Source organism: Sinohyriopsis cumingii, chromosome 12 (assembly GCF_028554795.1).
Source record: "Sinohyriopsis cumingii isolate HCF-2022 chromosome 12, ASM2855479v2, whole genome shotgun sequence".
Classification (NCBI taxonomy): Eukaryota; Metazoa; Mollusca; class Bivalvia; order Unionida; family Unionidae; genus Sinohyriopsis; species Sinohyriopsis cumingii.
This window is the reverse complement of record NC_142972.1, coordinates 108151425-108168697: the sequence shown is the minus strand read 5'-3', so window position 1 is coordinate 108168697 and position 17273 is coordinate 108151425. Positions and strand designations below refer to the sequence as shown.

The following is a 17273-nucleotide window of genomic DNA, read 5'->3' as shown; positions in this document are numbered from 1 at the left end:
AATGATTTGTGTGTCACTAGGATATGAAGTGTTTTGCAAAGAGGAAAATTTATCTATCTTAAAACTTTATTTAAAATTCTTTAAACTTTTAATTTTCTTAATCTTTATATCACCTGATCATCCATCATGTATTTTCCATCCATTGTTCATCAACAATTGCTACTTTTAAGTTTTAAAAGAAAATGGCTTCACTGGTTAATAATAAAATTGGGACAGAGCATAATGGCCTTTCAAGTTACATCAATCTGCCTAAAGTATAGCTACCCATGCTAAAAGCAAAGAATAATTAAAATGTCTTTTCCAAAACAGCTGAACTGAATTAGACAAGCTGGACAGAATACATCCTGTCATGATCCTGATTTGCAATTAAATTTGGATATCATTACTAAATTAAACGTGGATACAAAATTACTATTTAAGTGGAAAGGCTTTAGTCAGCTCATCATAAAATGCCTAACAAAATTTGACCAAATTTTCCAGACCAATTCTTTGCCGAGAACTTTAAAAGCTATATAAATTGTGTTAATTGGCGATCAAATGTGGTCATCATTGCTGAAAAGTGTAAATCCTTTAAACAAGTTGTTTTCATAAATAGAATTGCAGAAAGCACTCTAGCATGAAGGACTTGATAGAAAGGATGCCATTCTACCTGTCAGTTTAGCTTCGGTTACTAAATATGTTAAACAGGTGTCATCCAGGATAAAGATATTGGGTCCACTAAGGCCTCTTGTACTTTTTTATTATCTCGCCATGTTTTTGTTGTTGTCCAAACAAACAATGTTCTTTATCTTGTTAATTCTTTATTAGACACAGCAACAACAAAACCCACCTCAGGCTGTGGTTGTCCAGGGTCAGGAGCCTTTGACCTCCCATATGTTGGCCTCAGCTCCTCTCCAGGAGCAGAAACAGATGCTGGGTGAGCGTCTCTTCCCACTGATCCAGCGCATGTACCCCGACCTAGCTGGAAAGATAACTGGAATGTTGTTGGAAATAGACAACTCTGAGCTGCTGCACATGCTCGAGTCTTCCGAGTCATTGAAAGCAAAGGTAAAGTCATGCACATTTCTTTTCTGTGGCTGGTATTGGTTGTTTTAAAGTAAATACTTTCTGAGGTTTCCTGTTGTTTTTTTTTAAGTAAGAACTATTTCTGGCCTTATTAAGTTGTAATAATATAGCAAGAAAATATCCCATTTGTAAGGACCGGTACAAGCCATACCAAGTACCTTGGATATTTTATACTCTATAATTTTTTTATGAAAACGTGTGCCGGGTCATGCTGATTTTTTTTAATATAAATTTTTTAAATGGTGTCCATCAAAGCAATGCATTTTCAGGACAAAATTGATATTGAACCCATTAAAATTTGAGTGTATCGCATGATGGGAAAGATGATTTTATTTTAAAGGATTATGTCAAGTTGAGAGACGGCAATGAGCCATTGAGCTCTGTAGGTTTTGGAATTTGTGAAAATGTAAGCTACAATGCAACACAGACAGTTGTGCTACATTAAAGGTTACCCTTCCACAATGTGAGCTCAATGCTGCCATGTCACCATCTATAAATAGACCAAACTGGCCAGTGTATCATTAATAAAATGTGCATCCCATGAATTGTAATCATAATCATATAAACTTGCAATTATTGCAAATATCCAAGTACCATCAATTTCTTACATCATTATAAAGACTGAAACGGTAAAGTACGTCAAACCAACTATTTTCCATACCCAAAGACTGAAATTAACCAGAATTCTAAATATCGAGAATTTCAGATAAAATGGTATATCCGTACAAGAGAGTTAGGCATTATGGATACAATTGCAGTTAGAACGTCTGAAAGTAGGCTACTACTTAGCCCAATTGCTGTGGTATATTGTCATAAATAGAGACCTGCTGACAAGGAATTGGCAATCATTACCAAGTTTTTTTTCTATCCTTGTTCCATAATGTATATATTGGTTCAGTATGGAGGCGAGTTTGTGGTCTTTGATGACTTTGATTGTAGTTGAAGCTGTACAATGAATGTTTATCAACCATGTTCATCGAGAATGATAAGAAAATATTCTTCATGTGATGTTATCAGATGCATGCGTGTCAACATTGATAACGACCTTATGAAAACTGCAGTGAGAGCAGTTTGGTACAAACTGAATTTAAAGATGAAAACTAAAAATACTTGAATAGAAACAATAAATTCCCATTCTGCAACTTGAGAATCATTTAAATTGTACAGTAAAACCATGTATGAATATAAACAAATAAAATTCATGAACCATTTGTCTAGTATTCCCTGTACCTTTCTTTTTTTCTTGGAATCATTCTCATTTCTTGTATAACATTTTACCATTTCAGGTTGATGATGTTATTGCTGTACTACAGGCTCACGAAGCCAAGAAGCTGCCGCCCAACAAGCAGCTGGAAAGGGCCGTCCAGACGCAATATAAAACATGGCACTGTGGTGCACTTCCCAATAGGGCTTAATATTTCTGTTTCATTGATCATTTAATAAAACTGTTGGACAGCTATCTTGAACCATGGAAAATATTTATATCAACCTATACTCTTGCGAGATTGTCTTTTTAACAGCAACTGATATTCTTCCATGTAATATTGTCAAACCGATTTTTCATAATTTGTTACGGCTAAAGATCCCTTGCATTCATTTCTGTAGGCACCAGTTGATATTGTGTATTTGTTGCCTTCAAATCCTCTGAGTGCAAAAATTGACTTGAAACTGTTGAAAAATTCTGTTCTCGGATCCAAATTTTAGAATAGTTGCCTGTTGGGAAGTCGTTGGAAACTCTCACACCAATTACAAAAAAGGATGAAAATACCCCCCGCCATAAAATATCTTGTGTAACTTAGAGATGTACTAAAAGTACCTTTAGCAGGTACTGTGTACATTTGTGTAAATGCACAATGACAAAAAAATCAAGCAGTATTCTGTGGTCAGAAAATTTCTTAATTTAAACATTACCCCTGATATTGAAAGTATGAGGAAAGAATTAAAAATCACAAAAAATAGCAAAACATTAAAAAATTGTAACATTTTTTCACTTTTCATTTAGCACTTGTTGTGTATGTATGTTCAGAAGTGTCTGAAGGCTGTTTGAAGAAAGAAAATTCAGAAGAGGGATACTTAACTTGTATTATTTGAGCTTAAAATTGCCATTGTACATGACGGGGTTTTGTTTAATGCAAGATAATTCTCAGCCTTCCCTTTAACCTTCATTTTATTTGAAATAAAAGTTTAAATAAAATTGTGCCTTTTCTTTCTTTTTCCCCACTGGTGTCTTGTTGATGATATAAAGGTAAAGTTTTTCGTGTCCTTTGGTTCAGTGTTAAAAAGTTATGTCTTGGCATAACCACAGGTAAGCAACATAGTTTCATAAATGCATGGAAAAAGGTGAAAATAACTATTCAGGAAATAGTTGCATACAAAAACACGTACCATTTTAAAATTGAATTTATATTGTTTAAAAGCCATCAAATTGGAGAAATATTACAAGATGTGAACCGTGTCTTAATACAGCTGTTTTAGCCTTGTGTAACCATAAAGATTGGTCTTGTTCTGTTTAAGATGTAAAGAACATTACCAGTTTTGGTTTGAATCTTTTGTTTTTAGCTGTGAAGTATCTTAGAATTGTCAAGTATCTCCACTGAGATGAGCACAAGTATTTCTTTGAGTCTCTGGTCAGCTAGTTCGCTTAGTAAAAAAATAATTTACCTTGAGCATTCCATTTCGTTGATCTAGATTAGAGTAGCTGCAACTTACGCTTTGATATTTAGTGAATCCAGTTTATAATATAAGGATGGGTGTGGATACCATCTTTTGTGTACTAGAAAATGACTCCTATTTGTGGAACTTTAAGCTAAAATACCTGCAAATCCTGCCTAAGACGTAGTGATCAAGGTCATGTCAAGTCGTATCATTTCAGATCAAATACTATTATAAATATTTTGCATTTAATATAATTAATCTACCTTAAATATCTTACTCTGTTACAAATGTGATCAAATATAGGAAGGCAACCATCAAAATGAGGACTTTTTGAACTAAAATGATTTGTTTACAGATCTGGTTCATTGTGGAGATGCAAGTTTGTTTCCAGTTAACTTTGAATTCCTGAACTTGTAATTGGATTCTTCAAGGATTAGAACAAATTTCATTATTACTTGTAATCAAATAGTGGCATCATTATTTTACTAATAGAAGTTTTGACATTCATCCTTGTTTCATGAAATGTCCATAGGTATTAAAACAATGGAATCTTGCTTCGATGTGAATACAAAATGAGAAGAAAGCAGTGATATAATAGGCGATATTTCCATCTTAGCACAACAGTTGAAACTGTGTGGAATAAAGATTTCTCGGAGGATGTTATCTTGGAATGAAAGGTAACTTGTACAGAAAAACGAACAACTTTGTTAGAAAAGGTGCTTTGTTAACAAATATTCCCAACCCGATAAAATGTTACGCCCACCTCGCCCTAACTAGTGTTCTGTCTTGTGTATAGCTGCTAACCCTCGTGAGTTTGGTGTGAAGTTCGCGACGTTTTCAGGGATTCACACCGCATGCAAAAAAAAATGTTTCCCTAGTTCTTAGTTATTTTAAATCTTTCATAAAATGGGGGGTTTAATGCCATTTTTCAACACACGATAGGCTATACATGGCGGCCAGCATTAATGGTGGATGAAGGATCTGGGAAAACCTCGGAAGGAACTACCGACCCACGAGAAGCTACTGGCAAGCTTTCTCACATACCCACGTTGGCCTTTAATAAAATAACTGATTTCCCGTTAAACACTAGTGCTTAGATCATGTACAGTTCCCATAATAACGATCTAATTTCAGCCACAGTACATAAAAATTTTACTATGTTTAAATTTTGTGTCAAACATTGGAAATTGGTTAATTGTTGATATCACGTGACTTTAAACTTCTGAAGTCATGGACTTCGGTTGCTAGAGTTGTGTGGTCATGTGACAAGTGATGCAAGTGAGGTTCATGTCACATTTAATTAACTGTGTAGTTTTGTTTCATTTGTCAGTGTATTATAGAAGGACTAATCTTACACATGACATTTTTGGTTGTTGTGGGGTTTAACGCCATTTTTCAGCACACGATAGGCCATATATGGCGGCCAGTATTAATGGTGGAGGAAGAACCCGGGAAAACCCCGGAAAGAACCACCGACCCACGAGAAGCTACTGGCATGCTTTCTCACATATCTACATTGGCTGAATCTGAGACTCGAACCGGCGCAGACAGAGGTGAGATGGCAGTGATCCGTAACGGCGAACGCTTTAGACCACTTGGCCACTCGGGGCCCCTGACATTTTTGGAGGAAAATCGTATTGCTATTGATGTCACACGGGTATGGCTCGATAAAGGTAATTTAAGTTTGCAAGACCCGCTAGTAAGCCATTACTCCGTTATGGCAATGCACTGTGGAGGAGAATGTCTACATTTTGATATGCAATTGGCTTTGACCACACACACCAAAATGAATGTCGAAATGTCAAAAATTGAACCGGAAGGGTCAGAGGAAAAGGTACAACAGTAGTGAAGAATATTAGGTATGTGTATTAAATAACGTTAGAATTAACTTTCTGTCATCCATTGTTTTCATGCTGTCTGTCATGTTTAACATAAGCTTTGGAAAATCCTTATCACACAATTATTAAAGATTATATCTGTATAAATTTAAAAATAAACTGCAGTATGTAAAATCATGTATAAATCATGAGATATGTGAAAATACGGTATATTATTTAATGATATTCGCGCATTGATAGAAGTGAAGTAACTGGCAAAACGATTTTGTCGTGTAAAACGAAGGTAGTTTTCAAATGCCAAAGAAAGCAAAAGTTGCAAACAATAGTTATAGGAAATCATTGTTTTACTGCTGGTTTGTATGCACCGATTTGACAGGATTTGAAATACCAGATTGGGGGGTCGGGCGGGTTCACTCTTGCAACGGAGTTACTGATCGTAGCGCCTAAAATTACCTCGCTTGTCCAATGCGCATGCCCACAAAAAGAATTTCCAGTTCCGGATAGTTCACCGTTCTATACTTGGTTAGCGAAAGATAGTCATCATAGGAAGAAATCTTTGCTGTACTATGGATCATTGTTTAGACCAATGAATCAATTAAATACGTCAAATATCTTTTGTTCATGCTAGGATAATGGTTATAGACATTAAATCGGATAATTAGATTCAGTGTCCATACTTACATTATATCAGGATAATTAATTATTTACTTCCCATACTTATATGATACCAAATAATTAAATACACCGTCCATACCTGATGTTGTTGTTGTTGTTGTGGGGTTTAACGCCATTTTTCAGCACAATAGGCTATACATGGCGGCCAGTATGAATGGTGGAGGAAGAACCCGGAAAACCCCGGAAAGAACCACCGACCCACGAGAAGCTACTGGCAAGCTTTCTCACATGCCCACATTGGCTGAATCTTAGACTCGAACCGCCGCAGACAGAGGTGAGATGGCAGTGATCCGTAACGAAGAGCGCTTTAGACCACTCGACCACTCGGGGCCCCTCCATACCTGATAATATAGATTCATTATCCATAATTTCAGATACATATATAGGAACGTTTCACTTTGCTCAAGGGAAAACTCGTCGTTTGTTTCATACGTACTATTGTCCTGTTCTAGAAAGTTCTTAGAACTATGAAACCCCCTACCATCCTTAACGTTTATGGGTTCAACAATTGCCTTGTAGACGACAAAAAAAAAAAAAAAAAAAATGGGTGGTAAAGATTACTTGAATATTATCCATATATGTTAAAACGTTTTATATTTAGTGCAGAGATACTTGTTTGTTGATGTTTCATATTCAACTCCATTTTTCATCGTATGAAATGGCTATTAATGCAGTATGCATTATAAAGGGCATACGGAGTCACCTCATCACATTAGAAATTTCACATTTATTTATTCATTGTGGGTTGATCTCAATGAGAAAGCTTGCTAGTAGCTTCCCATGGACTGTTGGTTCTTACCAGGGTCTCCAAGGAAACTGAAAATCATTATAGATCTTTGCCCTGAACAAATTCTTGTGAGAGGAACCCATTTATGCTTTAAGATGGAAACGTCGGGATCAGTCCGAACTTGTATCAGATTTCTTGCGAAGAAAAACTACTTCCCTCAGTACTGTCATTTTCGGTAACCCTGGTTTCAATCACATCTATACTGGTGACGAACCTGCTAGACTAATGTGTCCAATCAGGCACTTAAGTTCTATTTAGCATCAGCAAAAGGGAGAAGGAAGTTTCCCTAATTATTGGTCCTATCGCGATCATTTATCCTTGAAGGACATATCTTCTCCATTACATCGGTTTTTATCAAGCCAGAGCTATGGCATTTGATAGTGAGATTTTAACGTATTAGTAATTAATCGTGAGGTAAAACTAATTTTAATTATGTAATACTTATCTGTCCTTCATTAGTCAAGGTAATAGAAAACAACAATAAAGATATGCTGTTGAGCATGGGCATATGACGTGGAGTCAAACGGGGTCGATGTACATGATAGTATAATTTTCTAGCAGGAGGATGCAACCTCTGACATGGACAACGGCTTTTCGTTGCAAACATATTAAGCTATACAATAGTAACAAGGACTTGTATTTAAAAAACGCCTTTACGGTGCTACGTAAAGTAGCAATAAAGAATAGTTCCAGTAACGTTTCATGCGGTCTGTTTACATAATTATTGTTGTTACTGTTGTTATTATTGATGATGATATGGGTTGAAAACCAAATTTCAGCACACGATAGCCATACATGGCGGCCAGTATAACTGATGCACGACAAACCTGGGAAACTCCCGGTAAGAACCATCGACCCACCGGAACCTACTGACGAGCTTTCTCACTTAGCCTCATTGGTCAAGCCGCAGACTCGAAACGACACGTACTGAGGTGAGATTAAAGTGATTGTTAAATAGTGGCTATAGTCGTAAAATCGAGGTCTACTTATAATAAGTGGATTTGAACAACGCCTATCAATCTTCAAGTTCTGCCCATTTTTGGAATTCAGTCTATGTGTATTTTAAGTTTCCTCATGGAATAAGCATTGCGTTTCGTGTTAGGGACAGACATTGCTGCAAACGATGTGTTCCGAAGTTTTCACTTTCATAAACGTGCAAGCTGTAAAACGAATAGAAAGTTCAACAGAACATGACTTCGTACTGGTGTCCGTCAGCTCACGGTTATGTTGATCGGTTTCTTGTTTATTTCGATTATCAAATTTCGGACCAATTTTGTAAACTCAGTATTAATGAAAGGAATCTCACTTGCTCTACTGTTGTTAATTCTTAGCATAATAGTAGAAAATGCTGTTGAAAGAACATCACTAAAATAATTCCTCAAAAACTGTTTGAAATGTTTTATTAATTCTCTTCTGACATATAAATATAACATTATTTATAATAGCAATACACATATTATTTAGAACAGCAATATAACAATAATAATATTTTCCAGTCTGAATGAAAGTCGATCTCCACAATCTTATATTAAGCTCAGAGGGACACCAATCAAAATTAAGGTCTTGGTGCCCTTTGTAATATCAGTTCTCTCACTTTTGATTGGCTATCAATGAAAACTGGAGTTGTTGTTAGGAACACTATCTTCCGAATGACTTGTGTAACTTTCAGAAATTTTTAAAGCTGTGATTTGATTCGTGAACTACAGAGTCCAACAGAAAATGACCTTTTTCTGACAGAGAGAGAGAGAGAGAGAGAGAGGACCGTTTTAAAAGTTTTCATTATAATCTGTATAGGTCTGATTTTAATCGGATTGAACCATTCATGACAACACTCAGCGTAACTTTAATGTCAGCAACACCGATCACTGCCAGTGCAGTTAGAGAGATAGCAGATATAAGTTTAAGTAAAGTCATTGTGTTTAAAACGAAGGGGCAGATCTGACCTCTTCATGTCGAGTTGTCATATCACTGAGATATGGGGTCGAAGATACATAAGGGATTGTGTTAAATATGGTAAGAAAACGAGACATTGTTCGTTATACCAAGTTGTATGTTAAGGATAGCCAAAAAGAGACTGGCATCACTTTGCTGCTTTGTGATATTTGCCCATCACTAGAACGTGACAAATGGGATGATAGCAAATTTGGGTATGATCCACCCCCCACTCCACATATAAATTAAAAGAGGAAGCATTAAAGAAAATAGAAGATACTGACTTATATGAAGGGAACCTTCTTACTACGGTTCTCAAATACTGGACTTCAGAATATTTCTCAGTCTGACGAAATTCTTAGGGAAGGTAAAATGTTTTGTCACTGAATTTAATTTAAGTGACTTCCTGCATTTAAATGGCCGATTGCTGAACGTTTATGGCGAGGCACAGCATGTCATGCTACGCTGCTTCTTTGGAGGTTGCAAGCTTGTAAGCGACGAATTAGCTTAAGTCATTGACCTAAACGGTGTTTTAAAAAAAAGAGCAAAATTAAACAAAACAACAACCACCACCACAATAAACATAAACGTTTTAAGAATAGATGAGATGAGATGAAACGTTTCGTTAAAATGCTACCTGACTGATCCTTATCAACTAGAGAGAATCACATTTGTGTTTTGTGTCATTGCTGAAGAATCTTAGAGAATGAAACAGTTTGTTATTGTAAAATCGGCCAATCGGAGATGCTTTTAAAACAATAGTCACACAAGTATGTGGACTACTACAATCACAACCAGTAAACTAAGTGATCTCATCGCTATATCATAATCACTGTAGGGCAGGGGTCTCGAACTCAAACCACCCTAATGGCCGCATGAGGGCATTTCGATGGCCCAAGGGAACACCACATTTGTTATCTCTCATGACACCTTGTGACGGCAATCATTTTCGGGCCACAGGATACGGCTTGAGACCGCGTATTTGAGACCCCGGACTGTCAGACTCCGCCAGCTGCACGCAGTAGTTTTCTCTAAGTAACCCATATCTGTTCGGACAGGAAAACCAGTCCAAATCAGACAGACTTTGGTCAAGTGGAAGGTCCCTTCAATACTGCGCCCAATACTTTGCCGATCATAGCAACAAACCCAAAATAATTTTGAAAATAAGTTGTCAGAATTAACACTCTATGTTGAGGCATGAAAAAAATGAGGGAAGAAGTACTTACTAAAGAAGGAAAGAAATTGATAAACACTAGTAAAAAATATTTATTTTAAAAGATTAGAGACAACAAATATTCTTCCAACTGCTATGCAGATCTCAGGCAAAAAATGGACAGTCTAAAAATTCAAACGTCAGTCACAAAGAACGTGTTTGTTATGTATCTTCAGCAAATGAACAATGTAATATTCCTAACTAGTAAATGGTTCAACATCGTAAGATTCCTAAGTAGTAACTGGTTCAACAACGTAAGTTTCCTAACGAGTAGCTGGTTCAACAAAGTAAGATTCCTAACTAGTAACTGGTTCAACAACGTAAGATTCCTAACTAGTAACTGGTTCAACAACGTAAGATTCCTAACTAGTAACTGGTTCAACAAAGTAAGATTCCTGACAAGTAACTGGTTATACAACGTAAGATTCCTAACTAGTAACTGGTTCAACAGCGTAAGATTCCTAACTAGTAACTGGTTCTACAACGTAAGATTCCTAAGTAGTAACTGGTTCAACAACGTAAGATTCCTAACTAGTAACTGGTTCAACAACGTAAGATTCCTAACAAGTAACTGGTTCAACAAAGTAAGATTCCTAACTAGTAACTGGTTCAACAACGTAAGATTCCTAACTAGGCCAACTTCTTTAACAGTCGACTTCTCAATCAGGCCCACCCAATCGAAGCGAAGGGGAAGTATTGAACGTGACACTGACAGTCAGTAGGATTAGCGAAATATGGACGGTAACAACGTCAATGAACTGTAACTAGGGTTAAAATGTTTAATTACCTCCAGTTCCGTGATTATTTTGATGTTTCTGACTTGTATCGACATGTAGCTATATGCAAATGACCATCCTGTTACTGTTTATGACAAGGAACGCTGAAAGTTCGTTGTTTGCGTTTACATTATTCAATGACTTTGATTTTTAAATGTCAGCTCATTGTGTTGATTTAATTGATTAAATGCAAAACGAAACATGTACTAATTAAGTGGTACGGAAATTAAGTCACAAAAAACCCTTTATTTATATGGCCAGATGGATGTAAAGAGTTCACTCCCCTCACATCGCACTGTTTATAGCCGTCAGTTTTATCTCCCTTATGAAGTGAAACACACGAAGATTGTATGTAATATAACTCAAATATGTGTACACGTTGTATCTTTGATACACCGCTCATAATGAGTTTTCATTCAAAGGAAACTCGGCAAGTCTCGTTTCCTTTCAATGAAAAAGATATACAAGATGAAAAGGTAAATCAAAGATAAGCCACACACACACATGGTTTTTTTTAATTGAATGATGTATAGTTTTGACAAGAGGAAATATTTTAAATACACACAATTGCACTAGAGAATATTTGTCCAAGGCTTTCCGTTTGATTCCTATTTGAGGTTATGAATATGGTCTGTATGTATATTGTCGTGCCCAACGAATGATTTGACTGAAATTTATTTTAATGTAGCACTATTTCCATTGGTCAAGCAAAACGAAAGGGAAGCTGTCAAAACGTACCCAACTCAAAACGTACCCAAGTTAATATGTACCTAAACCAAAACGTACTAAAGTGAAAATGTACTAAGGTCAAAACGTACCCAAATTTAATCGTAATCCAAAACGTTGAGGTTCGGGCATTTACTGTTTTAGTTTTATATGTTGAAAGCTTTCAGTACCTTGTGATGGTTTTAGACTTTTTTTTTTTTTTAGAACATTGTAGAAAAGATACATACAATAGTGTAACAACATGCCGGCTTTTGAATTTTCTTTGTTATTGACATCGTTTCAAATAATTTATTTTGGAAGACCTCAACACAGTATTCTAATAGCTGTACTTTGCAAATAAAATCTTCGGTATGGGATGAAAAATAAATAAGCCAAAGTAGTTACTTAGATAAAGTGAGATAACGTTGTAGATATTAATTGTGAATTAGATCTGGCTTTTGAGAAAGGCATATTCAAATCAAAACTTTTATTGCATCGAACACAAAACGTGTTTATACAGCAAGATGCAAAATATAACAGAAATACGAATTATTCGGATTTGTATTAAAATGGAAGCAATCTACACAAGCAAACATCTAATGGTAAATAGCACTGAGGGACACTTCACTTTGTGGTGAGTAATATTTAATGGAATATTTCATTAATTAATAATAACAAAATAAATTAAGATACAAGTATGGCGTAGTAGCAAGACAATATTTTAATTTATATTTTTTATGTACAAATTTACGCAGAATTTCCAATAATGCTCCAAGATTTATCAGATTGTTCGTACTTCGCGCATAGGCAATAATAACATCCAAAATTTCATGTTGAAATCAGTTCCATTTGCTAATTGTTCTCTCTCTCTCTCTCTCTCTCTCTCTCTCACACAAATAAACAAACAAACAGATAAAATATATCCATCGCTAGAGAAAATACGAATCCACAAGTTCTTGAAAACTTGTCTGTAGCCATGGTATCATTGTTATGTTGATCCCAGTATTAAAATATCTTCTTCTGTTACTTCCATTGGTTTTTTCTTCTTCAGAGACCAGTCACACTTGGATGGTTACGTATGACGCCTCGTCATATAGCTTCCTGATCCGAAGATATAATGGCGGTATTCCACAAGATCTGACATTCAGCCATCTGTGCCAACTGGTGAGGAGGGGTGGGGGGGGGGAAGGAAAAATATTACTTTTCTTTGTTTGTTAAAAATGAAATAAATGATAATAACATAAATTGAAATAACATAGTTAACAGAAAACCATAACTGATTTTTTAGGAAGTATGTCTGTCTGTGTGTCTGACGTTAAAAGTTATTTCAAAAATAATTTGAACATGTATTGAGAAGCGACTTGGCTGCCAGCGAGATGTCAGTTTGAAATTATTTAAAAATAGTACAGTCATTTCAAGGTTCAGTTTTCATGTATCACAGATATTGTGCTATCCAGTAACTTTAACGTACAGATTTTGCTAAGATATGATTGCATTCAACAGCATTATTTATTTTGTCTGACTGGAAATATGCACTCTAGTCATCCGGTAACCATAAACACCCAATAAACCACGTGATCTCTATATACCATGAAAGGAATTATGTGATCATTAGCCTGTGACAAAAAATGGTGAAAAGTGGGCTTTGTGTGGTCTGCTGGAAGGAAAGGTAGGGCAATCAAATTCCTGCAGAACTTAAACATGTCTTCCCGTTTCTGTATAATTGCTTGTCAGTCCATGGTCCTTAAAAGAACCTCGTCATGATGGCCATGATAATGTGACTGCTGTCTTTAAAGTCTAATATTTTTAGATTTTTGACAGTAAAAATATTTAGAAATGTAGAATATTGTAACGGAGAGTTATTTAAATGAATTCACCCAAAATAATTTTACTGTCGTTAATAATAATAATAATAATAATAATAATAATAATAATAATAATAATAACAATAATAATAATAATACTATGAATAATGATATTAGTAACAACAAGAACAGTAATATTAATATTACTAATAACATTATCAACAACAACAATAATATCAATAATAATAATAATAATAATAACAACAACAACAACAATAATAATAACATGAATAATAATATTAATAACAACAAGAACAATACTATTAATATTAATAATAATATTAACAACAACAATATCAATAATAATAATAACAACAACAATAACAACACCAATAATAATGTTATTATTATTTTTATTAATAATAACAAGAATAATAATAAGAACATCAACAATAATAATAACAACAATAATAATAGCAAGAACAACAACAATACTACTACTACTACTACTGCTAATAATAATAATAACCAGAAGAAAAAGTTTTGTTCTTTAAAATTGAAAGGAAATAGAACGAGTTAAGATATACACATGCTTGAAGATTATGTGCAATGTGCTATTGACCAATGGAAAGATCAGCCAGCTTTATCTTTCCCAGTAAAACTCTTAATTAGCATTATCACAATGATTATGTGTATGAACGTAAAGTTATGACAATGTGAACATCATGTAATCGCTGCTCAGATTCAAGTGTGGCCGAGAGTAAATTTGGTTTTTGGTGGATTTCAGCCGTTTAATCATATTTTTCCAGTTCCATAGATCTGATTCCTGTAAAGGTTTGTAGGAATAAGTGAATTTTAATGTAACCAAATACTTTATATTACTCCTAAAAATCGCTGGTACTTAAAATAAAGAGTTGCTAAAGAAAATTATCACTGCCGATTCAAGCCGCTCAGTTTTGTGAACCATTTGGTCGGTGTCTAATTGGTCCAATTATCATGGTTTACGTTATGCCTGCCATACTATAATTGTTTTAGTTGGTGGGTAAACTGCAACTAAAACTATCATTAAAAAATCGTAGATACCAGTTAAATTTTGGTATGCTAACACGATGACTTGTGAGTACCTGTGTTTTGACTTATGAATTCGTTACGATTTGGTTACGGCGGACATGGGTACGTTTTGGCTTGGGGACATTTGACTTGGGTACGTTTTGGTCTGTGCACCGTTTGACTTAGGTACGTTCTAGGTTGGGTACTGATATGTATTGACTGTAAAGAAACGAAAGCACTTTTCAAAATGGCGGCGGGACCACAAATATGCCTTATTTGAACGGAGACCTGTAAGAGTCCCGAACTACTACCTTGTCAGCATAGTTTTTGTTACACGTGTCTGGAGGAATATATACGTGTTAACCTTAAAAACGGACAATATAATTGCCCCGTCTACAGAGAAAGTGTGGAGTTACGGAAGGAAAGGGTGTCAGAGTTCCCGACAAAAGTTAACATTGACACTGACTCATGTGAGAAACTAACTTGTGATCTTTGTGGCATGAAAAGCGTTGCAAGCAGTAGGTGTTTGGATTGTGAAGAGAACTTGTGTCCTGCATGCTGTCACGCCCACGAAAAATCGAAAGTGAGCAAGCATCGCAAAGTAAGTGATCTGGGGACTTTGGATCCGGAAGCTATGGGTACAATTCGAATACGGACATTTTGTGATCAGCATTCAGAAGAAGAGATAAAACTTGTATGCCAAAACTGTAATGTACTTATTTGTATAATGTGCAAAGCGGTTGATCACGAAAATCATGTCACCAAAACTTTAGCTGATGCTGCAGCTGAAATGAAAAAGAACCTACAAACCAAGATGAGATCTTGCAAGGACAAGCTAAAACGTCTTACTGATGCTGAACAGAACAGAAAAGAGCTTTGCAGGAGGATCATTGATGCGGAGCAGGAAGAAATGGAAGCGGTGGAATATCAGCATTCACAGTTGCTTAAAACCCTTGATAAGGAAGTTGAAAAATTGAAATACAAAATAGCAAATGTTTATGGTGAACTTAGAAAAAAAAATACAGTTCTTGAGGCAGATTTACAGAAAGAAATTCAAACATGTTCCAGTGCAAACCTAAATGTTCAAACGCTAATTGAAAAAGGGACGCACATCGAGATAATCAAGAAAGGGCCGGATCTTGAACGATTAATTTCAAAAGTAATATCAATAACTGATCCAACACCTCCACCAAGTCTAAGGAAGAAAATATTTGTGCCAACTGAAATGGAACCTAATGTTCTGATTTCCTTGCTTGGAATAATGCAAGATATTACTGCTGTGAGACATGCAAGTATTTACTTCTGTCATTTCTTCTTCTTCCTCCTCCTCCTCCTCTTCTTCTTCTTCTTCTTCTTCTTCTGTTATTTAAAAAATATATTTTCTTTAACGTTTGGTCTTTTATTGCCTTCTGTGATTCAATAAGTATCATATTGTGGTACTATTATCAAATGTAGTCGACTTCATTTTTCTTTTATAAAAGAACTTTTCTGCAAAGATGTTGAAAATTGGTCACTCGAATTCAACCTTGCCAAACTTATGCTGTCTAATTTAGTGCGCATGCGTAATGTTCCATGAGCATTGAAAATACTCTTTAATAATTTGTGATGGGCAATATGAATTATTGAATATTCTTTATCATAAATGAGTGGCAGATAGGAAAACAATCTTAATAATTGTTGAAAATGAGGAAGATGTTTTCTTTATGTTATTGTGTCACGCTTGAGGAAAACAGTCGATGCATTGTTTGCACTACGTTTGCAGCGTGAATATATTCCGCTGTGATTGATTATATGAAAATTGGTAAAATTATGATAAAGTAAGGATACATTCTTTTTTAAGCAGCTCTTGTTGTAGCGTGGACAAGTTTCAGTAGAGATGGGTACTACAAACATGTTTGTACCGCGGTTTACCACGTTATTTCTCAGCATATCACGATACATCCCACGGTATACCGCATTTATATTAGAGACAAACAAATTAGTTTTCTGGGGCAGTGTCCCGACATTATCTTAAAAACATTTCCGTCTGTCAACTGCTGGACAAAACTCATCTAGCTTTGATTTATAGCAAAATATTGCCATACTATATCCACTATAGTATTTGAATTTTGTTTTTTCCCCCAGACAAATATCAGTTTAAAAGAAAATCACAGCCCCTCCAGGAAATTAAATGGCCAATACCTTATATTAGATGAATATGATATGTGTATGTTCATTGTTTTATAAGTTGCAATTTTAAAAATGTAACTAATGTTAAGTTATAAAGCTTACACTATAGCTGACACCATGAGAAAGACATTATGCAGACATTAGAGAGCTTGTTGAAAAAAATAGAAGCTTTGACACTTAATCTTACAATCTGCTAAAAACACTATTGATATGATAGGAAGGGAAACGTTTAGTGGGATGCCAACCCTCATGTAAGATATTCATCAGAGAGGAGCAATAAACACACTGAACAAACGAGACTTTTTTATATAGTAAACTTGAGAAATTAAATACAATTCAAACAGAAAACAACTACTTTCTTGAAAACGCATTATTGGAAAGTAAAACATGTTCTTGGAAAGTAAAACATGTTCTAGGAAAGTAAAACATGTTCTTGGAAAGTAAAACATGTTCTTACCAGATTAATAGATGTTGATAAATAGCTATACACATTACATTTTAAAACAAATCAAAAATGTTTCCAGAAAGTTTTGTAGACCTGAATATCTTTTACAACATCCCATTTGGCCACCATCTTGACATACGATTAAAGGATCAAATTTA

At 35.1% G+C, this 17273-nt stretch overlaps 1 protein-coding gene across 1 annotated transcript in view; it reads left to right on the top strand.

Annotated features, from left to right (window-relative positions):
* LOC149787220 (uncharacterized) overlaps positions 1–17273 on the top strand; it is a 48639-nt gene that overhangs the window by 9964 nt on the left and 21402 nt on the right. Inside the window, exons 6-8 of the mRNA XM_089976071.1 lie at positions 808–1047; positions 2352–2477; positions 14782–15789. Of these exons, the coding sequence (XP_089832197.1) occupies positions 808–1047; positions 2352–2477; positions 14782–15789 (1374 nt within the window). The remainder of the gene's footprint in view (positions 1–807; positions 1048–2351; positions 2478–14781; positions 15790–17273) is intronic.